This window comes from Leptinotarsa decemlineata, unplaced genomic scaffold (genome assembly GCF_025532065.1).
Source record: "Leptinotarsa decemlineata unplaced genomic scaffold, Ldec_3_MD MMD2_P_RNA_scaffold_14, whole genome shotgun sequence".
Classification (NCBI taxonomy): domain Eukaryota; kingdom Metazoa; phylum Arthropoda; class Insecta; order Coleoptera; family Chrysomelidae; genus Leptinotarsa; species Leptinotarsa decemlineata.
In genome coordinates, this window is record NW_027412528.1 from 10,008,538 (window position 1) to 10,036,503 (window position 27,966).

The following is a 27,966-nucleotide window of genomic DNA, read 5'->3' on the forward strand; positions in this document are numbered from 1 at the left end:
CAATGTATTCGTAGAAAATATTTGATTTCATCCAGCCCGATTCTGATTTTCCGAGTACCCAATTTGCTGGCATATTTTCTACAATCGCTCTAGGTGGCCTTACGTACGGAAAAACCACCAATGGTGGACATATTTTTCCGCTGGCAGTAAAAACTATCAAGACGGTGATCAAGGATTTTTCTTGACCAACTTTAATTTGGTAAAGATTTTTTCACCCTTTGGGAGCTAGAACTCTTCCCGTTTTGGGGCACATGGAAAATCCCGACTCGTCCCCATTTAGCATGCGGTTGGGGTCTTCCAAAATATCCATCCATCCATTGTTGGTGAGGAAAGTTTTCAGTTCTCTGAACCATGACCTAATACTTTCCTCGGTAACTATGGCTCTCGCTTTATTTATACCCTCTGCTTCACGGAGCGATATCTCAGGATGGCGTTTCAAAAAATTTCCATACCACCTTTGCCCTGGTTTACCATTTTTGAATAAATGTTGTTTATTTGTTGCTTTGACTATTCCTTCAACAGTGGCAATCAGGTCGCATTTTTTAATCGGAAAACCACATTTCGCCAAATTTATGGTCCAATTACAAATTTTTTCCTCGCCTTCAATTGTCAACAATGGCTCCGGTCCAGTTTTTCTGATTTTCCTGGATATTTTTGGTATTTTTCCCAACAGGTAGTCCTGAATGGTGGTTTTAGGTACTCCAAATTCCCTGCTCGCTTGGCGAATTTTCATTTTATGTTCTCTTATTTCATACAGTGCCTGTTTCAATTGATCTTCTCTCGTTTTTGTTTAGCCTTCTGCATATTTTTTCCTTTTTTTGTTTGATTGTCCATCTGCAACAATAAGGATAATGTTTAAGGTGACCGAGAAGTCTTTCCTCTTCATCTCATGGAAAACATATGTAGTTATCAATTTGTGCTGGTTTTCGGCCACTTAGGTTGTCTTCAAATTAGTGTTGATATTCCATACGAAAACAATGGCCGAAAACTGGATACTGAATTCATATCAATCTTTGAAGTAAAGTGCTGAATGCAGAACGATGAAGGTAGGTGCGTGTGAATGAGAAAGAGAAAGAAATTTTTCTGAGATATGACCAGTTTTCGACCGGCATGGCCGAAAACTGGATAGACTGAAATTTCATTGTCCGGTTTTCGACCACCATGCCTTTTACAGAAATGAGATTGAATATTAACTTTTATCTAATTTAAAATATGAACTCAATTATATGTTATGATGGAATGATATTTAACTCATTCAAAAGATACGAAATTTCATTAATACTCACTTTTTACTGGCAGCACTTCCACTACACAATCCACAGAACTTTAACGGATCATACGGCGAACAAAAACCCGGCCATCTTGAATTATCTAATACCTAGTTCGAAAAATTACCTGAAGGCGGCTGAAGCTGATAATAGAGCAAAAATAGGTGGCCGAAAATGGGAATGCCCATAATACGAAGCAGGGTCAGGATTGCATACTATTTTCTGTGTTTTAATGTTGATGTGGTCGAAAACTGGCACTGGCCGGCTAATCCACCCTACATAGATAATTTTGGGGTGAAGTTCATTTGTCCCTACTGAATGACATCAAACATTACCTCTCCTGTTCCACCTCCAAACTATGTATAAATACAGAAATTTTGGTGGTTATAGCAAAACTAAATCTTATACTTACTAAATTCCACAAATAACAGCGTTTTCTTTAGTCAAACAACGGTAAAACATAGATTTGTTATATAAAAGCAACTTCACGACACGTCCTTCGCCTGAGTCAGCTGATTTATGTCGACCGGCAATTATTCCAACAATCTCCATAGGAGTGCGGCAGCTTTTAATCGCTAAACAAAGGTAGTCCCTTACACAGGACAATATGCATTCAGCACTAAAAGAGCAAACTCCTATCATTTAGACCTGCAGAAAAAAATGTTCCTGGTGAGGGACAGATATACTACGGGTGACCTTTTTTTTCTTGATAGTGGAACTGAAAGGATTAATATTGATTCTAGTTGATTTATTCTAAATTCTAAAAACAACAAAGAAAAATGTATAATTATTTGAATTCAATCGTCACTTTCGTTGCAATTGTTATCTTCACATTTATAACAAGTGAAAGTTGTTCTGGTGGTGTGTTCTTCACAGATTGGAGTTTGGTATTGGTGGCATTTATGTTGGGTAAATCTATTCTTCCTAACTGCGCAGAAACCACATCTTGGTTTACTTTCAGAATTTTGAGATGTTGAAGGTTTCGGGTTATTATGTGGTTCTATATTTGCAATAGATTTAATTCTTTGGCGAAGATTGAATGATAAAGTTGTAATTGAAGCTCGCCGAACAAGAAGAGGTCGTGTAAGTTGCTTTGATAATAAGTTGATGAATTGTCTTCGTGTTGATATGACACCAGTGTTACTTTTGTAAATAATTTGTGAATTGATAGTGGCAATATTCAACAAGCTGCAGAATAGGGTCAATGGCCAACGCTTGCTAACTCGGGTTACAGAATATTCGGCTTTCATTCTGTCAACGACGTCAACTCCCCCTTTCATCAGGTTGTAAAATGTAATTACTTCTGGTTTATTTTCCGCGGATTCGGCGTCAATTGAGTCATCATAATGTAGAGTGAAAATCATTAGCACATTTTTGTTTTTCTTCGGAATAAATGAAGCTAGCTTACAACGGTTGGGAGAAACTCCAAAAGCAAACATACTACTCTGTATAGGACGATATTTTACTTCAATAAGCCGGGGTGGAATTTGTCTCTTGTTTATCCGTAATGTGCCCACAAGTGTTAACTTGTGATCAGTAAATAGATCATTAGCAAGTTGAACAGATGTGAAATAGTTATCTGCTGTAACGTTTCGTCCCGATTTGTCAATGGTTTTGATGAGACGTTTGACTACACTTGCAGCATCATTAGGTACTTGGTAAGCACCGACTGGTTGTTTCCCAGCATAAATTTCCATGTTATTGACATAGAAAGTTCTGGAGTCGACAAGGGCGTATATTTTGATCCCATATTTTGCGGGCTTGTTGGCAATATACTGTCGGAAACAGCAACGTCCCCTAAAACCCTCTAGCATTTCGTCAATGGTGACATTCTCCCCTACCGTGTAATAGGAAGAACAAAGTTGAACAAATTGGTCAAACACTGATCTTATTGGTGCCAGATTATCTGTCTTTGATCTTTCATACCTTGTATCCATATTATCGAATCTTACAGCTTGCACCAACAAGTGAAAACGTCTTTTAGACATTACAGCGGCAAAGAAATCCGGTGCTGTTCCATCTTTGGACCATAGCTCATCTGTGTTCAAGTGCTGAGCCTTTTTTATGCCGGCCATGTACAACAATCCAATAAACGCAGATATTTCTTCAAAATCTGTTGATAAACAATCCCTTGGCCGTTTATAAGATGATAGTATTTTATCTAATTTTTTGTTGGTATGGATTACAATTTCTGCATCAAGGCCATCGGGGAAAAATAGTTTCCAACAATCCACAACTTCTTGAGCGTTTTTTCCTGCAGCCTTCACACCGGGAAGTTTAGATATGATGTTTTGTGCACGTATTTTTGTGGGAGGAATCTCTGGTTTATGGTTTAGCCATGTAGTGCCATCTTTCCCTATCCACTAAGGTGAAATTATCACTTGCTTATCTCTGGGGGATAATGTCGTTTCTTCATCATCGTCAGATTGCTCAATGTTAGTTGCATGAACGCTATCCTCAGAAGAGGCCTCTTCAATGTCAGATTGCTCAGTGTCAGTTGCATGAACACTATGCTCAAAAGGGGCATCTTCAATGTCAGAATCTGAATCAATAGCTCCTTCACATTCATGATCTAAAATCTCTTCAAACCATTTTAACAACTGCTGTTCAGTTTTAGAATCCATTTTTTTTCTGTAGAAAAGCTCAAATAAATAAAAGAAAAAGCAAAAAAAAATTGAAAAAGGTACCTGCTAATTTGATGAAATAAAAAATTACCAACAATTTGGAGAAAAGCACATATGTAATCACTCGCGTCGTTAGATTCTTCCTAACACAAGCCACCGACTTGATCGCTCGCGCGTTAGATTATTACTAACTTTAATTTATTTGTAGCCAACACAATCCCCCACTCACGCCCCAACAAGCATGAACTGGTAAAGGAATTCTACAGAAGGCATTCCTAAAATATGAAATCAATTTGACGAGAGATAAAAAAAAAGTCTGTAGTGCAACTGAAAATGTTAGATTTTATCTAACAGTGCGAGTCCTGCCGGGTTAAATATATCCTAAAACTAACATGCACTATATAATATTTATTTCCTAATGGGTAAATGCGCAATCATATCACTCCATCGCCGCACCCGAGGCTCGAACTTGGCAATATAAGCAACTCGCTCGCTATGAAGCTCATCTGCCTTCCTATGATCTGCTTCAACGCGAGCCAATTGCTCAGCTAATTCCCGCTTCTGAGCAATCAGATCTCTGCGGTGGAAACTATACTCACGTTCGAGTTGCTGTTTATGGTTTAAATCATCCATCACAGAATGCATGTAGGACAAAGAATCCCTAACATTCTTGTCCTCACATGTATTCTGTGAAAGAGGAACTTCCACAACAACCTCTCGAGTGGGTGATGGAATGGCTGGTGGGCTCGACATCCTGTCCTGAAGTGTTGTGGGTTTATCTTCTCGATGAACATCTACCCGCATCACCTGGTGTACCGGTGCTGCAGAGGAGGATGATCCGGCAATCACATGAGGATGGGATGCTTCCGGTCAGGCTCTGATGTCTGTGTTCTTTTCGCATTTTTTCCGGAACACATTGAGCTTACCCACTTTCCTTCTGGATGATGACTTCGACGACTTTCGGGAACGTTTCTCTACCTTTTTGTCCGCTCGTACCCTTTTCTTCGAATTATCGAACACGTCCTCTGAGTCGATCTGAGACAGCACCACAGGAAGATCTGTCAACATCACCTCCTCCAAATCCGATAATCCAAGCAGTGAGTGATTGGACAATGAAGGATTTGGCAGCGGCTCCTCTGAGTCCGGATTCCATGTCTCCAACAGCCCTTCCAAACTCTGAGACGTCGGCACCGCCTCGGTGGAGAGGTCCAGCACTGCTTCCGCCTTGAAGTCACGGAAGAGAGACGTGATGTTGGGAGCCATCGTCAAAGTCATAGCTGGCTGGATCACAACGTCCTAATGGACAACCACCTTCCTGCGCATGGCTTCCTCTAGATGGGTTTCAGTTAGCGGGGTTCCAGCCATAAACCTCTTCTTGCGCATGACCTCCCTCTCTTGGGATTCAGTAAGAAGGGTTCCATCCATCAGAGCAGCTCGTAATGAAGACATGATTCTGAAAAAAATAAATATTATTCAAACTCATTAGTCTTACCATACAAAGTTTATTTCTCCTAGATAAAATCACCTTTATTATTATTTTTTTATTGTTTTGACATTTTGATCTTATTTTGAACTAACTCATATTGCAATTAAATACTTACATAGATTGTACTATTTTTGTGATTAATTTCTACATGCTAAATATGGCTAGAACATGACTAGAATAAAGAAATAAGTACTGCCCCAACCTCGCAGTATTCTGTGTGCAACAACCAAAGTATGTACGCACTCCTTTCAATTCCTTGTTCATTTTTTATTTAATTTTATCAAGCCGGTAATCATGTCCTTCCATCGCCGCACCCGAGGCTCGTACTTCTCAATGTAAGCCACTAGCTCACCTTCAAGTTGATCTAGTTTGCGAAGATCCGCTTCAATGCGAGAAAGCTGCTTATCTAATTCCCGCTTCTGAGCCTGAATGCCTTCAATTTTTGCACTCATGGTTCTGCGGCGGGAATCGCACTCACCTCGGCGCCGTCGCTTCTTGCTCAATTCATCCATCACAGATCGCATGTATGAGAAAGAATCAACAACTTTCCGGTCCTCACATGTGCTCTGTGACAGAGGAACTTCCGCAGCGACCTCTCGAGTGGGCGAAGGAATGTTTTCCTCAGGAAGGGCTGGTGAGGTTGATCTCCCATCCTGATGTGGTAAAGGAGACGGACTAGCTTTCCGGTGGACATCTACAACCACTTGCACCTGGTGGACGGGTACTGCAGGGGAGGATGGTCCAGCTTTTGATACTTCCGAAGAACGGGTTCCTTCCGGCCAAGCTCTAATGGCCGTGTTCCTTTCACATCTTTTTCTGAAGACGCTCAGTTTATCGTCCTTCCTCCTGATTAATGACTTCGACTTCGCGGATGGTGGTTTCGTCTTCTTGGAACTCCGCTTTTCAGACTTGGCCCGTATCCGCTTCTTCGGGTTTTCAAACTCATCCGAGGATGAGTTTGATTGATTGGGATAACACACCAGGTAGCTGTGCCAACATTACACATCCGATAATTCCAGAAGATCTGGCAGTGGTTTCTCCAAGTTTGGATTCAACGTCTCCAACAACCCTTTCAAACACTGAGACGTCGGCACCGCCTCGGTGGAGAGGTCCAGCACTGCTTCCGCCTCCTGGTCGGGGTTGAAGTCACGGAAGAGAGATGTGACGTTGGGAGCCGTCGTCGAAGTCATAGCTGGCTGGATCACAACGTCCTAATGGACAACCACCCTTCTGCGCATGGCTTCCTCTAGATGGGTTTCAGTTAGCGGGGTTCCAGCCATTAACCCCTTCCTGCGCATGACCTCCTTCTGTTGGGTTTCAGTAAGAGGGGTTCCATTCATCAGGGCAGCTCGTAAGAAAGACATGATTCTGAAAAAAATTAAATATAAGTCAATACAATGTATATATATATATATATATATATATATATATATATATATATATATATATATATATAACAGAATAATTAGTGACTGGATTACCTATAAATCGATTTAATTCGTGAGGTTGCAGTCAATAGCTGGGCTGTTACAAAGAAAACTCTTTGTAACAGTTTGAAATATACCGAAAGCTTGACATATAACAAAGAGTTTTCTTTGTAACAGCCCAGCTATTGACTGCAACCTCACGAATTAAATCGTGAGGTTGTTATATATATATATATATATATATATATATATATATATATATATACATTGTGTGTATACATTAGTGTGTATTTCAGATTTTTTCAGTCAATATCGATGAGGTAGAGTTCTGCTTTGAATTTTATGCAGGATCTCATCTGAAGAATTTTTCTGCAATTTTATACACCAGCAGTTCTCGACTGTTGAGGGTAGGGGGCGCTTACGAGCGGAGTATGTAAGTGGAGATATTTTAACTAAAGCGAGATCCGAGAATCCGGCAACGTCGTGGAGCTCATGATATCTGAATTTATCATATTGTATACTCTACCATAGCATAGAAAAAGATACATTTTGTTTCACTATCCCTTTGATGATTTTTTTTTCTGATTTATCTACACTATGGAAATATGAAGGTGGGATCTCGTGGAGAACACAATATTGAATATATTTGATTCTATTGAAAATTTGAGATCGGTGGTATTGATTTTTTAATCAAAATTTAAGATTTCGAAGTGACGGCTGCAAAATATCAGACGATTTTCGTTATAATTGGCATAACAGACATTTTGAGGTAGATGATTATGAATTTTACGTCAAAATATTTATTCTAAATTGGTATCAGGGTTTTTTGGATATGATTTTTGCCAAAATTTAAGAATTCAAGATGGTAAACGAATTTTGTGATTTATGGTAAGATTTTATACTAACTTTGTATATGGGGTTATTGGTGTCTTGAGAATATGATTTTTTGTCATAATTACGGAATTCACGATGGCGGACAAATTTGTGATTATTAGATTCTTGAATAAATTGTATTAAGTGATTTTTGGGGAGGGAGATATTTTAAAGAATAGAGTTAAACTTCACTATATGAAACTTAGGGTCAACTGGACCACGACACGTGTTTCGCTTCATCAGGTGGAGTTAAACAATTATGGACTTTCATCAAGTATCAGCAGTCTATTTTTCAAAAAAATATTTTTTGTCAAAATTCAGGAATCTTAAGGGGATTTTATGATTTTTGTTCTTGAAGGTGCTGACTGAATGACTAAAAAGAATCGAATAGATATGAAAAATAAGGACAAACTTTTATTCAAAGAAATAAAATAAAATTTCTTCAGATGTGCGATTACGTGTTTTATTCTTTTTAGTGCAATTGAATAAAAGCTAAGAGTCCTTAATTTATATTTCATAATCGAAAGTTCCCAAAACCTTTTCTGAAACATAAGAGAGATAAAAAAAATATATTTTTGGATTTTCGGTAGGTATTCAAATGATCTTTTTCGAAAGTTGGCTGATAAAAAATATGTTTTGCTCGTTCGTAAGGATATGTAATCTGAACTAGTTCATAGAATCACTCACACATCCGTCTGTGACATCTCGCTTCTTTCAAAGAACGTCCGAAGTAAATAGTTGCAATTTGATCCATCAATGGTTAAATATTGAGAATTCCAGACTTAAAAAGGCTTGAAGAGGGAAAGTTTGGTAACCGATTTTCTTTTCTCATAGTAGTCGTGTGATGTGAGGTGAAACATTTTCTCAAGAATTTTCTGGGGGAGTTCTAGAGAAATTATAGACAATCATAAAATACCAAACCTCAAACCATGTGTATTGAGTTATTATATTTTTGTTGGTAAATCAGAAATTACACAAAATCTGGGTACCACAAGATGACAAGAAGAAGACACGTGAATACTTATTGACAATTTATTAATAGGAACTCATTTTTTTTCCTTTCTGAAGGTGTTATAAATGAAAACTTTTATTTGCACCCAAGTTTTGTCTTCGAACATATCTGTGTATTCATTTCTTAACTGTAGGCACTCTTCCTTCTTAGGAGTAATCTTTTCACAAATATGTTTTTTGAAAAACTTCTCCATTAAAGATTTTTGTTTGCTGCTCCACGATCCACGTAGCTTTGTTTTTTTACCCATTATCTTCCTCTTAAAATCATTTCCTATAAAAAAAATAATCAATCTGAAACTTTTAAGTAAATGTGTAATCTACCTTCGTTAGATTTAGAGCTGAAATGGTGATCCTCATCTACAGGTGTTTGAGTTTTCTCTGCTTCATTATCAGAATCTAAAAAAAATTTGAAGAAAAAAAATTAAGTTATTAAGTTCAGAATTTAGTTCAGTGAAAAACATATACCAGATATGCCATTCAAAACGCAACACCCTTGATAACTTCGATCTTTAAGTTATTCAAGGTGTTGTCGGGTTAGCTGTTTGAAAAACAATGGAGTACTTTGATGAAACAACCTGCAGCCTTAACCAGATTTGGAACACTATTCAAATGAAGGATGACTTTACTGAAAATTTCATTTTAAAGTATTGTGTTATGGGCCCTGGAGTGCACAGAAGTAGAAGAAAATCGGTTTTTTAAATTGAAACATGCCTCCTAATAATAGAAATCGACTTTTCTGTTTGTACCCTTCAAGACTTAGTAATTGGAATATACTTGGGATGATTTACCTATATCGCTCTCTATTTTTGGACAGTTCTCTTCCTCTAAATTGTCCAGATGAATATCGATTTCTTCAAGAGTTTTTCCTTTGAAATCTGCCCCCTCTCCTTTATCCATCATCAATAACAATTTGGCTATTTTCGCTGTTTGGAATACATCTTGTGGAAGCCTATACATGCATAATTATATAAATATGCAGTTAATTAGTTAATTGTATGGTTTTTGGGAATGGGAGTCAATTTGGAAATGGAAGTGTAATGGCACAGTACTGTCAAACAACTTTCAAACTACGAGATTTACTTGTAATGAATTTTCCTTATAGTTTTAGAGAAAGTTCTTTGACACTTAACTTCTCATTTTCAAATTCAATATAGTATATGGAATATGGTTGAATTGGTAAAACCACTTATCACATGAGGAAGCAATGAAATATGAAACATCAAACATATAAGTAACTTCACCTGTATAACTCTTCATGGGTCTTTTTTGTGTGTCCCATGAAAGACGCCACCTGCTCTTTCTCCGTTTCATTCAAATTTATGACTTGTAGAACTGTAGCTATTTGTTTCTTTAGACGTGAGGACGTTAATGTTTTTGGATTTTCAGCGCCACATAATGCTGCATATTCACGAAGAACTGATGATCCATCCATCCATTTGTCTTTACTTCCGATCAAAGCGAATATAAATGGATTTTCATTTGGGACCAATTGATTTTTCTCTCTGCTAGATAGAAGAATTCCAATATATGTCTGAATATTTTTGGGGAAGAGAATTGGAATAGATTTGCTGCCCTTTCCAATGGAAACAATTCTTTTAAAATGCACAGATAACTGCTTTTCTGACTCAGATAATACATTAATGCATTCTTCTTGATTTCTGCTGGTTGTACTCTCCTTATAAGAATCGAGTTGCTAACAATAGGATTGTTCTTAGGTGCATTGCTAAAGAAGGTCATTGAAATGTTTTCGACGTGACATCATAACCAGAAATTATTTGGGCTGCATGAACAACTTTATCATAGTGTTTCGTGTTCATTGCCTCCAGCAATGTATTGAAACCATAGATATCCCGAAGGGGAATAAGAAGTCCACCGAGTTCTCGTATTTCATTAGAAACTGCGTTTCTAATATGAGGTCTTTTGTGTTTACGTAAATAGTCTTCAGCATACTGACAAATAACGGGGTCATTTTTACCATTGAACGAAGCTCTGTCTGCATGCATCTTCGGAAATACCTCATTCTTCAATCTCAGTTTATCCAAAAAGGATTTTCGAGAAGCTTTGAAAACCAAGAGATTTTGTCCTAGACTAGCAACGTTACATTTTTCGCCATTACGCGGATTGCATGAACATATTTTCGAGTGCTTTCGCAGAGTTCTCAAACGATATATACCCTTGCAATAAGGACATGGCATAAACTCAATAGCTTCTTTAGTGTTTTCTTGGCCTCCCTCCATATTTTCGTGTTGCTCTTTGAACGGGTCCGATTTCCCAGACAGCACTAGATATTCCCTGAATATTCCCAGGACATTCTTTTAGAGATATTGCAATAGCCCATGAATATGCCGGCAATATATACGTCTTTTGTGGAATATTTCACGAATGTGCAAAGGGGGAAAAACGTAGAAAAACTCAGAATATTCCTCAGAAATATTCCAGGAATATTCATTGAATATTCTATATATTCCACGGATATACTTGGATTATGAAAGGGGAAATATTCATAGAATATTTTAATGTAATATTTCAGGAATATTCATAGAATAATCAAAATATTCCAGGGATATTCTTGAAATGTGAATGAATAATTATCTTAGCAAATATTCATGGAATATTCACAGAATATTCCAGAAACGTACTGGGGATATGAATGGAGAATATTCAATGAATATTCTTCCAAGTATATTTTTTGAATGATCCCCGTATAATCTCTATTCTGGTATCTTCATACCTACTTTACCTGTTTGTTTAACTGATACTGATAATAATACAGATTCAATGATTATTGTGTTTTCATAAATGTGTTGATGAAGAGCTAATAAACATTAAAAATGTCAAAAATATCATAGCCATCATTCTCATCAATTCAGTAAATAGTTCTATTTGATGTTTTCTCTTCAACTCTTAGGCCCATTTTGCTCATTTCTAACTATATGAACTGACGATGACTTATCACTGTCGAATATAGTTGAAATAGCCTAAAGCTTTTGAATATTTACTTGGATAATATAAAAATTTTAATTAACTACCACCTCTCTCGACCATAAATCAATACACAAATTGCATTCAAATGTATATATTTAAAAAAAAAACAACTGTGAACTTTATCAACTAAAACACAATAGAATTTCTCATTCTACCGGGATATCTTCACTCACAGGGGCAGCCCTAGAAAGAAAAAATATGTTTGAAGATAATTGTTCAAATAATGAAGGGGAGTAAAATCTACTTAAAACAATGTACTGATTGTATTGTCAATCAACAACTGAGTCATCGACTTGAAACTGGTTGTGAAAAAACAAAAGTGAAACTTGATAATTTTCAAATCAAACATTTATCTTGAAATTTAACAATGACTGGTACTGAAAGTTCAAAAAAATAAATGTAATCATTTGGTAAAACATTGCGGTTGAGAAATTTTATATAAAAGAAGTATTTTAATTCTCTATCTAACAAAGGTTCACTTTTGCTAATTGTTTTCTACAAATGGTGATTAGTAGATGTGAATTATCTTTTTAGTTTTCAAGATATTTTCAGTTACTTTTGTCAATAATTATTACTAAAAATAACTCACTGTTGCCTTTTCAGTCTTTCTGTGGATTTTGCCAAGAACGCAGAAACAACCACCTCAATGTCCTTTAAAGTTGTATTTTTATGGCACCTTTGTATAGCAACTACAAATGTAAAGAATATATTACTTTATTTACTGATAAATGTTTTTATAGACACCAATGAATCATATATAAATTATATATCTTTAATCGTAATAATAAGTGATAAAAATTGTGAAATGTTTATATTGCAATTGTCAATTTCATAGAAAATCAACTGAGGAGTTAATTTACTTGACTTCGTTAAAAGTACACTTGAGCTTATTGTTTACTATTATAGCGATAAATCTTACCCAAAACGCAAGCACAAATTGTGTTTTTGAAAAAATTTTTATGTTTGTGTCCATGTAAACTATACTCTGCGGCAAATTTATCATCCAATATTTTTTTGAGAAATCGACGCGAACATTCTTTAAAATCTTTGCCCCCGATTCGACAGAGAATATTAACCTGAAAAATGATAATGAAGTTATTCAGAAATGATTCATGAAAAACAAACTTTCCTTAAAAGACATTTTAGATAATATATTGTTAACAATTTCAGCTGATATACTTACTAGATTTTTATATGCTGCCTCACTTATCAATATCTTTTCTATGTGGTTTAACATATTTTCATTTTTAATCGGGAAATCTGTAAAGATATCTATAATTTCATTTTCCTCTTGATTTTTCTCCAATGATTGTGATTTTTCTTTAATATATATTGAAATATTATCCACTTTTCTGGATATTTCTTCTAATTTTGCCTCTAAATCTCGCAACATTTTATTTGTTTTCACCAACATTCCTATGCAAGTTTTCTTAAATTTATTGTCATCTAGAAAAGAATGATGAGAGAATAGTGATATGTGAATAGTAGAATATGAAATAAAGGTACCTGTTGAAATTGTACTTTCTCCAAGATCATTGTCTGAATCTGAAAAAAAAATTAATTTTATATTTTGCAATATTGAGACATTTAAATCATACTGAGCAGGAAAGATATGATTAAAAACGAATATATACAACTAACTCACTTTTACTAAAGTCATCATTTCCAAGTTGTTCAGGTAAACAAGTTGACGATTCATAATTTTTCACCGGCATCACATTTGAGACTGAAAAAAAATTAGTTTGTGAAAACTCGATGGTACCTAGTCCCGAAGACTGCATCTAAGAAACACATTGCATGTCTTGCAATATTTGATGAGTTTGTTTATAAATTTCTATAAAATTTATCTATTGAGGTTATTCTAATTGGTATTCTTGACATCACAAATATGTATGAAACAAGAGATATCGTTAAAATTGCTCACTTACCTGATTCAACCTGGCTTTCTCGGCAAGCATTTTTTTCAGACTGATTGGTGCCTGAAAAAAAATGTGTTGTCTATATACATAAAGCACTCTCTGAGAAAATTATTATGTATAGAAAATTTTAGGAAAAGTACCTAACATATTCAAATGGATAATATGCTGTAATATTTTAAAACAAAATTTATAGAAATCACAACTCACCCTTTCTGATAGGTCTACGTATTTGTGGAATCTCTAAATCTGATTCTGTTTCACTGTCAGAGGAGTAGCTTTTCTTCTTTGGTTGTCTTTTCTCTGATACCACATCGACCTCAGATAGTTCTGAGATGACACAACATTTGGAGGCTTTCGCACAAGCGATTCGGAAAGTGTCATACTTCTTTTCTCTCATTAGTACCACACTGTACTCCCGCCAATCGTCTCCAGGCTCTGTTTCATGTCTAATTGCCTTTTCCATTCGACTTATTGGAAATGGAGGGTAAAAAAAATGTTTTTTTAGTTTTATTGTACCAACATTCAGGTACAGCCTCAATTTCATCTGATTCTGTGAATTTCACTATCAGCCAAGGCATCCTAGAAACATGAAATTCAAGAAAAATTATATAATAAATGAACATTGAATTATGAATGACACAATTATTTGTGTGTGATCTTCAGTCACACACACACACACACACACACACACACACACACACACACACACACACACACACACACACACACACACACACACACACACACACACACACACACACACACACACACACACACACACACACACACACACACACACACACACACACACACACACACACACACACACCACACACACACACACACACACACACACACACACACACACACACACACACACACACACACACACACACACACACACACACACACACACACACACACACACACACACACACACACACACAACACACACACACACACACACACACACACACACACACACACACACACACACACACACACACACACACACACACACACACACACACACACACACACACCACACACACACACACACACACACACACACACACACACACACACACACACACACACACACACACACACACACACACACACACACACACACAACACACACACACACACACACACACACACACACACACACACACACACACACACACACACACACACACACACACACACACACACACACACACACACACACACACACACACACACACACACACACACACACACACACACACACACACACACACACACACACACACACACACACACACACACACACACACACACACACACACACACACACACACACACACACACACACACACACACACACACACACACACACACACACACACACACACACACACACACACACACACACATATTCTGTCTTGATCAACTCACAGATTTTGATGATTTGATAGTAATACCCCCATTCACTAACCATTTCAAGTTAAAAATGAATAACTTATCATGTAAGTCTTAGTTTCTAAATAGCAAAACCATTTATTTTGGCCAATGCTCAACAAATAAAGTTAGAAAGCTTTAACAAGTACTAATAGAACTCTTGGTGTGTAAAATTTTGTTTATTTATATCATTAGATAAATACTGAAAGTACAAATGGACAATTTAACTGCTAGTAAAACACAAAAATTTAAAAAAACCTAATGTCCACCGTCAGTTCCCCCCAAACTATGAACAGTAATTAAGGTCCAAATTCACCGCCAATGGGAACTAAGATCAACATCTCCCCGCTTTCCTTCTTTGGGTAGTCAGGAAAATTAACTGTATTCTATGACGTTGATCTTAGTTTGTGTTTTTGATGAATTCGGGTCTTGTTCTGCTATTACAACCGAAATTGTTAAAGCAACCAAACCCCTCAGAAGCATCTTCACTCTTGTCGGGCATGAATTAAAGGAAAAACTACAAAAATATCATCATAAGGTACACGTACAAGTTTATGGGATATATCATTTATCAACCAATATTTCATTTCACTTAAACTGTGAACCCTAAAATGTTTAGTAATGACGAGGCTAGTGGTAAATCAAAGAAATCTGATTTATTTATGTATGCTTGGCCAATCATAACATAATTATTCAATACTGTGGAGAAGGCAAAATTTTTTATTTCTATCACTGTCCCATCTTTCAAAGCACAGCACGAATCTCTGAGAGTGCAAGAAAGCCTAAAATCTGAAAAAGCAACTGATTTGAATTCTGGGGCAGAACATCCTTCTATCAATGGACCATCACAATGAGATTTTATCAAATTGAAACCTGATATTTTCTGAGAGATATTTATTTTTCTCCCACAGTTAAATGATTCAAAGTAACGACGAATCACCTGCTGTAAAGGTTTATCATGCTTTCTAATCAATGTTCCCAAATACTGAAGAAAGTTTTCACTTTCAAAGTTACTAAAATTATCGAGTATTCCAAATTTTCTAGCATCATCTACTAAATGTAATAAGTTATGGAAATTGTGAGTTAATAAATGGGCTCCATAAATTTGTTTAATACTCTTTACAAAACATACAAGTAATTTCTCTGCATAATCGATATACATTGTTAAGTATTTTTCACTCAAAAGAATTCTAATTGACACTGATAATATCAGGAAAGTCTGATATTTCTTTTTTGATAGTATATTTTTCAAAGCAACTGGCCCTGTATATAGTAAAAATTGGGGGAACTCTGTAGCTTTCCACCTCTTTACCTCCCTCAAAGATCTAGGCTTTCTAGCAAAATCAGAAGGTACAAAAGGAATCATATTAATTAAAAATTCTGAAACTCTAGTGAACTCATTACTTGAAAATTTATGAGGAGGTGATCCATAGCACCAGACTGCACAAAGTAGTTTTTTCATCACTCCTAAGAGAACTAAATGCATATAATCCAGAGGAACATCTTCTATTATATTGATATTTGGAATATCTAATAAAATGGATCGACCTGAATGATGGTCAGAATCTGACTGTAGCATAATACTTTCATGTGTTCTTTTCTCAAAAGATAGAAGAGGAAAACATATACGGTTTTGAATACTTTCTCCGTGTTGATAACATTTAGTACAAGAACTATATCCTGAATGCCCTTTTATTGCTAATATTGGTGCCTTTGCTACGGCATCAAACAAAAATTTTGTAATTTTGAATTTGTATTTTTTACCAAATAAAACTAAACCATTATTAGTCAGCCTTATAGCGTCTTCAACTAAATCTGAAAGGAAGTCATTGAAATTTTTGGGTTTTTCATAACCATGATATAATCCAATCAAAAAAATATGTTTTGATTCTAAGCCCAATATTGGATAAAATTGACTATTCGAACTCTTTGCTATGGGTAAACCATCTATATTGATACCAATCTCAATAGCATTTGGTGGATCCCTATCAATCCTTTTATAAAGATCTTCAATGGCCTGTTGCAATCCAAAGTGATAATATTCCCCTGGATCTATTTTTCGAGTGATGGTTTTTTTGGGAGTGACTAAAAATGTTCTTGCATCTTTGGGCAATCCCTGGAAATCATTAGGTACGGCATTTGATAAAATGCCCAAAAGTTCATTCAAAGCTTTAAGAGTTATTTTATTATTGACTGACCAGTTCTGAAGCTTTTCTACAGTATTTAACGAATTATAAAATGTATTAAAAGTACTAGCTTCTGAAAAATCCTCATGTTTATTAACACCAACCGATTCTCTATATGTAAAATTATCATCCGACAAACTTTGGTCATCCATATCACTATCAATATCGCAAATGCCTTCACCACTACTACATTCACTACTACTTTTACTAGTACTTGCTAGAATCATATTTTTTTCTACAGTAAAACTGATACTCTCGTTATCACAATGTTGATCCTCTGTCTCAACCAAATTATCATTATTCGCCGTCATCATTGGTTCACATAATCCACTAAAGATATTTTCCGTCTCTTTGCAGACATTTCTGTACCAAGCACCATTTCTTTTCCTTTTTGGCATTTTGAAAAATAATGTCTTGAAAACAAATAAAAATTGGGTTACTATAAATCTACAAAAATACAATCTTATCATTATTAACTTATCCACTTACATGAAAGCATATTTTTTTATAATCAAAATGTTTGATATACACCTGAACCTGAACCAAATTCACTTCCTCTTTCGAAGCAATCTCAAACATCATTATTCAAGGGGCACAGCTGTGTGAAATAATTTTAAACATGGAATGTATGTGTCTGCACACCTCTAAGACAAAGTGAAATTGGCCAAGCTGTGAAGCTATATAATTATCGAGTTTTTGGAAGGTAGGTGTATAGTAGGTATTTATGACTCATCCATTTATGTAAAAGTTAGATATATCTACAGAACCTTTTTAAAAACTGTTTACTTTAAAACTAATGTACTGTTGATGCAAAAAACACGAATTTAATTTGGCATTTGTCTGAAATAAGTTATGGACCCTCCCTTAAAGATCGAAAAAGGGGCTTATTTGGGCCTTATCTTTTGCATAGCACGATCTGTATACATACTTATATTTTAAGTACTTGTCAGGTACCTTCAAAATCGAATTCACGCTTTTGCAATTCAGTAAAACTGACTATTTTCTGGAAAAAACTCAAATAACCTAAATTTCCTAACCTTACTTAATAATAGCTCGGGATTTCGAGTTATTTCATAGAAATAGATATAATTTTATAAATTATTCAAATAATGTTTCAAAAGGTTCAGGTATAAAAATGATCTGGTTTTATTTCTATTCTAGTCATACATACAGTCATATTATGTCATATTGGTAAAAACCGGTTGGAAATTAAAACATGTATAATCATGAATTTTTACTTACGCGTGTCTATGTATATGTGGAAACTACACAGTAGTTTACACTCAGAGACAACCAACGAGACGAGTAACTTAATGATAAAATTTTGATCGGTGAAAACTGCACTGGCGAACTGTAAAGAAAGCCATTTGTAGAGGGCGTGCAGTATAGAACTAACAACCCCAGACTTTAGTTCTATGACACGCAGTCAAGTTGCATAGCTTCGGCATTATTCGTGTCCTCTTCGGAAAGTTGAAAGTGTGGCGGGAAAATTCAAATATTATGCCAGGTATTCTAGACCCCCGTTTAAACTTCAGTTAGTTGTTACTTGTTAGCAAAACTCAACAATTCCACAATTAACAGGAATTGAGTGAGAACTCAGTTCTAGTATCAATAATAGAATAACATTGATTGGATATAAGTATTTTAACTTATATCCATTCGATGTTATTCTATTTGCAATATTAGAATAGAGTCCCAACTCAATTTCAGATAATTGAGATTTGTTGTGTTTCGCAGACAAGCTACTGATTTATGTTTCCCATTATAATGAAATATCTTTAGTTATGTGTAGAATTATATCCGTTACTAAGAAATTGAGTATAAATGTTGCTGCTATTTGATACATTTATCTTGATTTTTAGGACTATAATTAATGTTTATTATTTGAATAAAACATACTTTTTTGGTTAAACATAATAAATAATATATAAAAAAGACAACAAATTAGAAGACAACAAAATATTTTATTTACAAAAAATTTATTCATGGTAATATAATAATGTAAATACATGTTCTTTCATTTTATTGTTTTACGAGTGCTCGAACTTTTGTAATTTTTTAGCATGTGCATACTGTTTTTGTTCTCTATGTTCACGCATTTTTCTCTTGCACCACCATGGAATGCCTATTTTCCAAATTCCTTTAATGATAGAATTTATTTTTGATTAAATTTGCATGCTCAACACAGCTAATCCAACTAAAATTAACATTTAAGTTGAGGTGGTTCTCAATTGCCTGGCTTAAATTGGAATTTGTGCAGTTTTTTTCTAAAAATTCTTCCAACAAAGTGATTCCACACCCAACAGCTACTACTGGATGTTCAGCTGGATATATGAGTTTTTCTGTTGCATCAGACCACTCTTTAAAACCTATGAATAAATTGTGAGGTGCATCTGATGAACCTAACAAATGTTTTGAACATTCTGCACAATTAGTTTGTTCTAAAATTTTTTTAATGATGAATCCCCCAACATATGCAACAGAGAGTGTCTGTGTTTGTCCTATATTGACAGCATCTGCAATCTGTTGAGAAATGTCCTGGTTCTCTAACTGATTACCGGTTATTCTTTCCATGTTATCTCTATCTGCAGTGTCACCTGCAATAAAAAAATTTATTAAATAATTTATTTTATCAATCATTACTGAAAATCTTTATACATACTTCAAACAAATCATAAACATTTATATACTTAACACATATAGTCAAAATGTATGGAAGTGTCAATAAATTACCTTCAGGAACTTTCTTCACATTTAAGAAAGTGTGTAAATTTGAAAGAAGGATGCTTTCATCTTTTTCACAATTACCTCCCACGCCTAAATGCATCAATTCATTTAAAATTTGGGTTTTTAGACTGCCAATAAATTGTGTTGTTGTAGGATTATCATTTCATCCTAGCCCTCCTCTAATAGACCCAAATAAATTTTCCAGGCAATCTTGATTTAAATTTCTAGACTTCAGGGAGACAAAATGTTTATCTGATGATAAAAAATTCCATAACATCTCAATAGATTTTAAAGTGGTCATCCACGCAATTTGGGATGGTGGTTTGCTTGTTCTAAGAGCTCCAGTTTTTGTCCTTCTCAAGTATTTCCAGGTTTTAACCATTTGATAGGCTTTTTTCCAATATATTGTATGGCCTGATTCACTTGTAATGGCACATTTCAAAGCTTTACCATCAGGAGCGGACTTTGCAGTGCCATTAAAGCTATCAAATAGCTCATCAACTTGATGGACAAAAGTTGCTGTTGCTATTGCCCTCTGATCCAGTTCACCTGAAAATATATTTTTTAGAAAGAAATTAGTAAAATTATAATTTTTTAATGTTTTTACCCTTCATATCCATATTACATAAAAATGGAACATAAAGTAAGAGAAAAATTCCAAAATAACAAATATTAACAGTTAAAAATTACAAACATCTAAAATTGTCCCATAACATAGATTGCATTGCTTTGTTATGAAACTATAATTGTAGACATTTATAAACTGCTAATTGTTTATATTTAAAAGTTTTCTGTTACCATTAGGTTTCATTTTTACAAAAAAAAAACATATGAGTAACAATTAATATATACAAGTACAAATATTAATTTTTGAAAAAATCTTAAAGATTCAAAAATAAGTATAAATACTTGTTCTTACTTCAATCTTTTTAATGCATTTTGAATCATTTATTAGCATATATTGTAATGGAAACATTATTAAGGTGGTTTCCTTGGAAATAACAATTATTCATACACTCTATAAAAACTATTCCTGCAACAGTAGGAAAATCAAGTGTGAAATTTCTATTAAATATTTTTATTATTATTGTGGCACAAGTTCACACAGTAAGGGCGAAAGCAATAAATAGTTTTAATTAAAAATTGATTTTAACTTACCTCTACTGAGTAGTGTGTATAAAAAGGATGATACAGTCCTGCTCATTATTTGTGCAGCCAAGTTAACTTTCATAGCAAATTAAGTTTTTACTTTCTACGCAATAACTATAAATATTTATTTTTTTACACAGTTGAATGATGGCATTGGCATTTGTAGAGATAAATAGTGAACTTCGTCAACGTTGCTACACTCCATGTCGCGATAGTAGCGCCATCACCCTGTGGCTTTTAATTATTGAAGGGAAATAGTTTAATTACAAATCTAATGAACAAGAGAAAGAAGAAATATATATTTAAAGAGAGCTACTCTCCTTAAGAGATAACGTGCCAGAAAAGGATCGATGAATAGTTGACCTGATTGAAGCGATCGCTTCACAACAGAACCATTTTTCCTATTAACTTAACAGTCTCGTTGGTTGTCTCTGTTACACTTCACCACAATATTAACGTAAATTCAAAATGATGCTGATATCTCAAAAAGTAACACAAACAAAAGAACAAGACAGCTCAAAACAGAAGTACACTGTTTTACCGACTGAATTTGATAAGCAAAGATGCCAAGCCAATAAAGTTATTTTGCACGAGGTTGCTATTAATAATTCGCAAAATACGATCTAAAAGCGCAAAACTTAAATTTTTGTTCCAAAAATAGACCTACACTTGAATTTGAAGATTTCTGTGTACTCGAAATTTCAGGAAAAATTGTTTGATTTTACCATAAAAACTGTTTTTTGTCCCGCTTGAAAGACTTTCGATTTTGGGACAACAAGCTTACTTGTACCTATTTGTCATATGCATGCATGCATATTTATTAAATGAAAATTAAATCAGAATATTTGAAAAAAATACATAAAATTAATTATACAAAAATGAAATATGTATGATCGAATTGTCTAACTAATATGACTGGTACACCCATCCCGGTTAATCTGTTTCAACCATATTTTTATACCAAAAGTTCAACATAATGATAACGGAAAAACTACTTATTCACTAAGAAATTTAACCGGTGTGTTAAAGGAAAAAGCGTATATTTCGCGTATTTTGTGTTTTATTGACAACACTGTTGGTAATGGACCTGCTTCTCTCACTTCCCGAAACTTAAGGTACTCTTGCGCAGGAGGGTCGGTGGGTATAAAAACACAGAGTTTTTTTTAAGCCCAAGAAGTCTGAGACGTATCTTATTTTACTTACTGAAAATTGAAATGATTTATTTCTTTACTCTATCTGAGCATTTGAGGAATATCCTGTGGATATTGCATGAATATGCTGTAACAAATATACAGTCGAGAATATTCCACGAATATTAATATGGGAATATTCATTGAATAATATCCTTAGCATATTCTTTTCGTAATATTCTGAGAATATTCTCATTTGAATATTCTGTGTATATGCTCCAGGCATGTATATATTCATGGAATATTAGAGGAATATTCGGAATATATATGTCCTTTTTCGCATATTTAGGGAATATTCTGGATATATCCAGTGCTGTCTGGGTATGTGTTTAAAGTATATTAGTGGGAGATAAATATATGTATTTTTTTACCTTTAAAAATGCCAACCAGGTCATGTAATCCTAAATCATTCAGAAATTCCTCCATTTCTAAAAATAAAAGAGATTATACTGAATGTTTTGAGTTCGTGCAGTTTTGTTATCATTTCTGTAAATATGTTACAAATAACTTTCCTTTTTCGGTCCTACCGATTTTAATAAAGTATTACGAGTGAAAACTAATAATTTCACAATATTCTTTAAAAGAAAAATCTTCATATTTTCAAAATAAACTATTATACGGGATGAAAATGAAATCATTGTTTATGGCGCCATTCAATTATTTATTGAGTAAGAAATTTGCAATTGGAAATTGCATTGTATAGGTTACCTACACCTATTTCTGTGGCAAACACCCTAATTGTATTTGCTCTGAAAATCTCCAATCCCTCCGTATCCAAAGATCGAAGGCCAACTAGGTACCCAGTGTATTCATACCTGCTTAACCTACCTCTCAATGATAATCATTTCACTCACCAACTTCCACTTTCTTAGGCCCAGTTGTACAATCGTGGTTCAAAGGAAGTTCAAGTCTAAACCAAGTTTATATAATTTTATTTGTTGTACAATTGCAGTTCAAGTTTGAACCTAGTTCCGGATTACCAAAATATGTAGGTTCACTTGAGCTATCATATTTCTAGGCTTAAACTCGGTTCTAGCATTTTATAACCTCACAATTTTCATTGAATAAAATATTTTGTGCACTGTACTGAAAATACTATTGATTAATGGCAGGAATTGATCATTTTCTTAACTTGGAAGAGTTAACAGATGACGAGGATTTTGTGGATGTGGTGGAAATGTTAGGAAATGTGAGAAGGAAACATCCTCACTTCCAGGAGAGAAAAAACTACTTTGATATTCTAACTGATGATGAATTTATTCAAAGGTTTAGGTTATCGAAACAAGTATCAAGATTCGTGATTGAAAGAATTCGAGAACAAATTATGTCACCAACTGATAGGTATAGTTAACTTTTTTTTACTATTATTGGTTTGTTATTTCATACCAATACACATATTTAAGCTTAGCAATATATATTGAAATTTTCTTTTTTCTTTTTCAGAAACCTTGCTGTAACACCAGAGCAAATGGTATTAGTTACACTGAGATATTTTGCTACAGGTAACTTCTTGCAAACAGTTGGGGACTTTATTGGTTTGGATAAAGGAACTGCAAGTAGAATAGTTTCGAAAGTTTCCAGATCTATTGCACATATGTATGGAGAATATATAAAAATGCCAGTTACTGAGGCAGAATGTAGAAATATTTCCCAAAAATTCTACAATATAGCCAAATTTCCTAAATGTATTGGTGCAGTAGATTGCACTCACATAAAAATATTATCTCCAGGTGGTGATAACGCGGAAGTCTATAGAAATAGAAAAGGATTTTTTTCTTTCAATGTCCAGGCAATATGTGATGCAGACTGCAAGTTCCAAGATGTAATATGTCGTTGGCCAGGTTCCAGTCATGACTCTCATATATTTGCCAGCTCAAATATTAGGGCAAAGTTTGAAAACAATGAGTTTCATGATTATGTTCTGGTTGGAGATAGTGGGTATGGAATAAAACAGTATATGATAACACCTCTTGGAAATCCACAAATCAGAGCCGAAGAACTTTTCAATGAATCTCAAATCAGAACCAGAAATTGCATAGAAAGGAAATTTGGGCAGTGGAAAAGGAGGTTTCCGATACTAGCTTTTGGTATACGATTGTCATTGAGAAAGGTTGAAGCAGTTGTTATTGCTACAGCAGTTGTTATTGCTACAGCAGTTTTGGAAAACATTTGCAAGCTTTTTGATGAACCTGTACCACCTATTAATGAGGAAGAAGAAGCTGCCATAGATTTTGTCAATGATTTGGATAACTATATCAATATCAATGATATGAATAATCTTAACAATGTAGTGAGGCATCAATTGATTAATGACTATTTCAGTAATTTGTAAAATAAATCCAAATATAAGGCCTATATCGTTTTCTATTTCCTCCTTCTTAGTACATTGTTAAGCAACAAATAAAACACTGGATAGGATTAATTCACAAACATTTATTTTACCATTTTTCCAAATAAATACAAAGAATGAACATAGAAAACTATCCTGTTGCTTTGAAAAATTATAATTTTTTAGGCATCTCATAATTTTGCGACTTTTTCAAAAGAAGAAAATGTTTTTCTAATAACAAAATCTCCTTTTTTAAATTGTTTTGCTTCCTAATACCCTCCAGAGTTACCTCCAGTTCTTTTCTGGAGTTGTCAATCCTGGCTTCTGTCTCCTTTCTCATCATTTCAATTTCAGCTTCTGATTTTTCTTTCATTATTTTCAATTTCAAATTGTGTTCTTTCTCCATCTGAGAAATTTGATTTCTGGATAAACTGGATTTGGCTTCTGCCCAGTGACTTACTTTACTACAAAGTGTTTCATGCTCATTCCTTTTTCGCTTATTCCCAGACTCGCCTGAAAGTAAAATTGAAACGTTATTTTTCGGTCAGTAGGTTTTATTTTACTAAATATTATCTAACCAAAATGTTAAAGTAGTCGACAAAAATTGATTATTGCAAGAATCGAATAATCATTTTCCATTCGAATTATCCCGTCACTAAATTCTATATGTACCATTGTACAAAACATTGATGGTAGTTCAAAACAATACCATCGAGATATACCAACAACATGGAACATTTGGATGGCAAAAAAACATCGACATCGTACTTGAAACATCGGCTATTGATGCTCATCTCAAAAAAGTACATGTTTACCTACCTGAAATAAGAACCTTAGATTTTGGGGTCCTTAAGTTGTCGGGAGTAGATTTGGACCAGTCCATTTTAGCCTTTGTTTCTTCTTTCATCTGATCCATTCTCTTTGTTTCATGTTGTGTATTCTCCAATTGTCCTTGAAAAAAAGTAATTTTCTGGTAAACGATATTTCTAAATGTGGCATTAAGTAAACCTTATTCATTTCATTAAAATAATTGTGTAGTATCTTACCTTGAATGGCATATTCTTCTTCCGTAAAATCATTATTTGGTATCACCTCAGGTATTCCAAAAGAGATATCATTATCCTCACATTCAATTGTTATAAATTCTAAAAACAAAGGAAATCAAAGTTATCCTAGCGACATATTGCTATTTCAGTAAGAAAGTCTTGAATGAAATTTGAATGAATGAATAAAACACAATTCTCTGTTAAAGATGGTAATAACTAACCTGTTCCTGAAATAGATGCATCACCTCCAAACTCAGATTGCAGTCCTTCAACTCTACTGCCCAAAATATCCCTTACAAGTATGTCAACATCATTGACTTCAATTGTTTATTCGGTGGGCCTCCTCCAGTAGACATTACATGACATTTTGCATCTGCTATTTTTCTTTTACTCCTTTTTTTAATGTTTTCATATTTTTTCCTTAACGTGTTCCAATCTCTGAAGACCTCACCACTGTGACTGTTGAACTGTACTTCAATTTTTTCCCAACATTCACGCTTTTGTTTATTATTGTTACTGTCTGTTTTTTTATTTTCAATAATTCCCTTATATTTTGTAACAATACTAAGCGAAACTGCTTCTTCTTTTGAATTGAAGTTTGTTGCTCTTTGGTGTTTGCTTTCTGAAGATGTTTCCATTGTCTACTATAAAAATTCATATAAGTAAGAATATGACCCAAGAAAATATAAAATATTTTTCATCTGACACTGATTGCTTACCTCGGAAGTCAGGAGTCTAACAATATTGTAAAATTTCTGATAAGAAATTCTTCCAAATAGTTTATCACCGTTCACTCCACAGAATAATGAAAAACTTGTTATTTGCTAAAAGTATTAGTCAAAAATTACACAACTGTTTTGTGTCAAAAACGTGGTTATGAGAAAATTTCAACGCATGAATTGAAAATACGCATGCGCCAATAATACCAACCTATGGTTTTATTCCGTGAACTTGGTTTCGAAGAACTTAGCTCAAATATTGTATGAACAACAAAATACGTTTTTGAGCCGAGTTCATTTTTGAACCTGGTTCATGTGAACCTCGGCTTAAACCACGATTGTACAACTGGGCCTGAACAGTTTTTATACTGTACGCATGTCTCCGATCGATTTTGAAGAACTCATGACGTTAATTGGACCAAGTGTACATAAAAAGGATACCAATTATAGAAAAGCAATCAGTGTCACGGAACGATTAGCACTAACACTTCGTTTTTATGCAACAGGAGATTCCTACACTAGTATGCAATATCTTTTCAAGATATCAAAGCAACGAATAGGATTTATAGTAAAAGAGGTCAGCGAAGCCCTTATTGGAGCATTAAAAGGATATGTAAAGGTATGTACTGTTTTAATTAAATCAGAAAAAGTAGTCAGTACATATCAAATTATTTAATAAATTAAATCACCAAATTCTGATACAAATTGTTCACTCGTATCTGGGGACCCACAGTCATTTTGATGGGACGTACAGTGTTGCCAACCCTAATTTTAGAAAATTAGTAGAATATGTGCCGAAAATCGGTAGAAGTTGGTAGAATCCAAGATTAAAAATAGGTAGATCTACCACCTTAATTTAATAGGTTTTTTTAATTAAAAATACATAAATAATAATAAATTTATTTATTGTTTGTGTTTATACATATTCTTATTAAAAAGTTTTAAATGATTACTACTAGGCTGCCCGTTATTCTTTGTGATAAACCTTTTAGTATGTAACAAACCCTCCAGAGTGTCTGTGCAAAGTTTATTTCTTTGGCAGGTTTTCATATTATTAATAGAGGAAAACAGTCTCTCAACATTGGCACTACTATGAGGAAGTGCCAGTAATTTTCTTATGAATTGACATAGCAGAGGGAACATTGGAGACTGGTCTCCTTTTTTGATTAATAAAACATGCTTCCAGAACTCTTCAGGTGTAGGATCCGCATTTTTTCCTGTAAAGGGGAGTGCCATGTTTCTCAATAATCTCCACTCTCTGTCTAATTCGGTCAGGTTATCTGTCTCTGGGAATAGTCCTGAAAAAAGAAGTTATATTTACATAAATAATTAAATTAAAATGAAAAAAAAAACTTAAGTAGATAAAATTAATAACTAAAACTTGCCTGGAAACAGAACTCCTATATGAGCAATAGATGGGACTGCATGTTTTTCAATTAAATGCTGAGGGTTCATAAATGCAAGAGATTTTAATCTTTGCTTCTCTTCAAAACAAAAACGTTGCTTTATTTGTCTTAAACTTTCCATATAAAAGAGAATGCATTTTTCTTTAAACTGTATTATTTCCATTTCATGGATTCTGGC

At 34.3% G+C, this 27,966-nt stretch overlaps 3 protein-coding genes and 3 long non-coding RNA genes across 8 annotated transcripts; all 6 read right to left on the bottom strand.

Annotated features, from left to right (window-relative positions):
- Nucleotides 1–211: 211 nt before the first annotated feature.
- LOC141482519 (uncharacterized) lies at nucleotides 212–733 on the bottom strand. The gene has a single exon (XM_074175964.1). The coding sequence runs from the start codon at nucleotides 731–733 to the stop codon at nucleotides 212–214; it is 522 nt and encodes a 173-aa protein (XP_074032065.1).
- A 7,750-nt stretch (nucleotides 734–8,483) lies between these two features.
- On the bottom strand, nucleotides 8,484–10,373 carry LOC111517932 (uncharacterized). Of its 2 annotated transcripts, XM_074178359.1 has the most exons (4): nucleotides 9,931–10,367; nucleotides 9,478–9,638; nucleotides 9,011–9,085; nucleotides 8,484–8,960 (listed from the first exon to the last, which is right to left on the bottom strand). In XM_074178359.1, exons 1-4 carry the CDS (start codon nucleotides 10,119–10,121, stop codon nucleotides 8,725–8,727), a joined length of 663 nt encoding a protein of 220 aa, XP_074034460.1. In that variant the 5' UTR covers nucleotides 10,122–10,367; the 3' UTR covers nucleotides 8,484–8,724. The 2 variants fall into 2 exon arrangements, with proteins under 2 accessions (XP_074034460.1, XP_074034465.1); XM_074178364.1 differs by lacking the exon at nucleotides 9,011–9,085 and having other exon boundaries at nucleotides 9,931–10,373.
- Nucleotides 10,374–11,749: 1,376 nt separating this feature from the next.
- On the bottom strand, nucleotides 11,750–13,398 carry LOC141483602 (uncharacterized). The gene is made up of 6 exons (XM_074178355.1): nucleotides 13,320–13,398; nucleotides 13,181–13,219; nucleotides 12,858–13,120; nucleotides 12,594–12,750; nucleotides 12,264–12,363; nucleotides 11,750–11,857 (listed from the first exon to the last, which is right to left on the bottom strand). The coding sequence occupies exons 1-6, from the start codon at nucleotides 13,387–13,389 to the stop codon at nucleotides 11,821–11,823; spliced, it is 666 nt and encodes a 221-aa protein (XP_074034456.1). The 5' UTR covers nucleotides 13,390–13,398; the 3' UTR covers nucleotides 11,750–11,820.
- Nucleotides 13,399–16,215: 2,817 nt separating this feature from the next.
- On the bottom strand, nucleotides 16,216–18,506 carry LOC141483609 (uncharacterized). The gene is made up of 2 exons (XR_012466188.1): nucleotides 18,465–18,506; nucleotides 16,216–17,635 (listed from the first exon to the last, which is right to left on the bottom strand). It is a non-coding gene; the product is annotated as an uncharacterized lncRNA (long non-coding RNA).
- A 707-nt stretch (nucleotides 18,507–19,213) lies between these two features.
- LOC141483607 (uncharacterized) lies at nucleotides 19,214–22,577 on the bottom strand. The gene is made up of 3 exons (XR_012466187.1): nucleotides 21,108–22,577; nucleotides 19,956–20,498; nucleotides 19,214–19,819 (listed from the first exon to the last, which is right to left on the bottom strand). It is a non-coding gene; the product is annotated as an uncharacterized lncRNA (long non-coding RNA).
- Nucleotides 22,578–25,096: 2,519 nt separating this feature from the next.
- LOC141483610 (uncharacterized) lies at nucleotides 25,097–26,733 on the bottom strand. Of its 2 annotated transcripts, XR_012466190.1 has the most exons (4): nucleotides 25,885–26,733; nucleotides 25,664–25,762; nucleotides 25,437–25,568; nucleotides 25,097–25,130 (listed from the first exon to the last, which is right to left on the bottom strand). It is a non-coding gene; the product is annotated as an uncharacterized lncRNA (long non-coding RNA). The 2 variants fall into 2 exon arrangements; XR_012466189.1 differs by lacking the exon at nucleotides 25,097–25,130 and having other exon boundaries at nucleotides 25,137–25,568.
- Nucleotides 26,734–27,966: the final 1,233 nt, after the last annotated feature.

Excerpts from the sequence above, each read along its gene's own strand:
- LOC141483602 (XM_074178355.1), bottom strand. The coding sequence starts at position 13,389 with ATGCCGGTGAAAAATTATGAATCGTCAACTTGTTTACCTGAACAACTT. Across the intron at positions 13,220-13,319 it reads AAATGATGACTTTAGTAAAA|ATTCAGACAATGATCTTGGA; the intron begins GTGAGTTAGTTG and ends TTTTTTTTTCAG. Across the intron at positions 12,751-12,857 it reads AGGCAGCATATAAAAATCTA|GTTAATATTCTCTGTCGAAT; the intron begins GTAAGTATATCA and ends ATCATTTTTCAG.
- LOC141482519 (XM_074175964.1), bottom strand. The coding sequence starts at position 733 with ATGAAAATTCGCCAAGCGAGCAGGGAATTTGGAGTACCTAAAACCACC.
- LOC111517932 (XM_074178359.1), bottom strand. The coding sequence starts at position 10,121 with ATGGATGGATCATCAGTTCTTCGTGAATATGCAGCATTATGTGGCGCT. Across the intron at positions 9,639-9,930 it reads ACCCATGAAGAGTTATACAG|GCTTCCACAAGATGTATTCC; the intron begins GTGAAGTTACTT and ends ATGCATGTATAG. Across the intron at positions 8,961-9,010 it reads CAGCTCTAAATCTAACGAAG|GAAATGATTTTAAGAGGAAG; the intron begins GTAGATTACACA and ends TTTTTTTTATAG.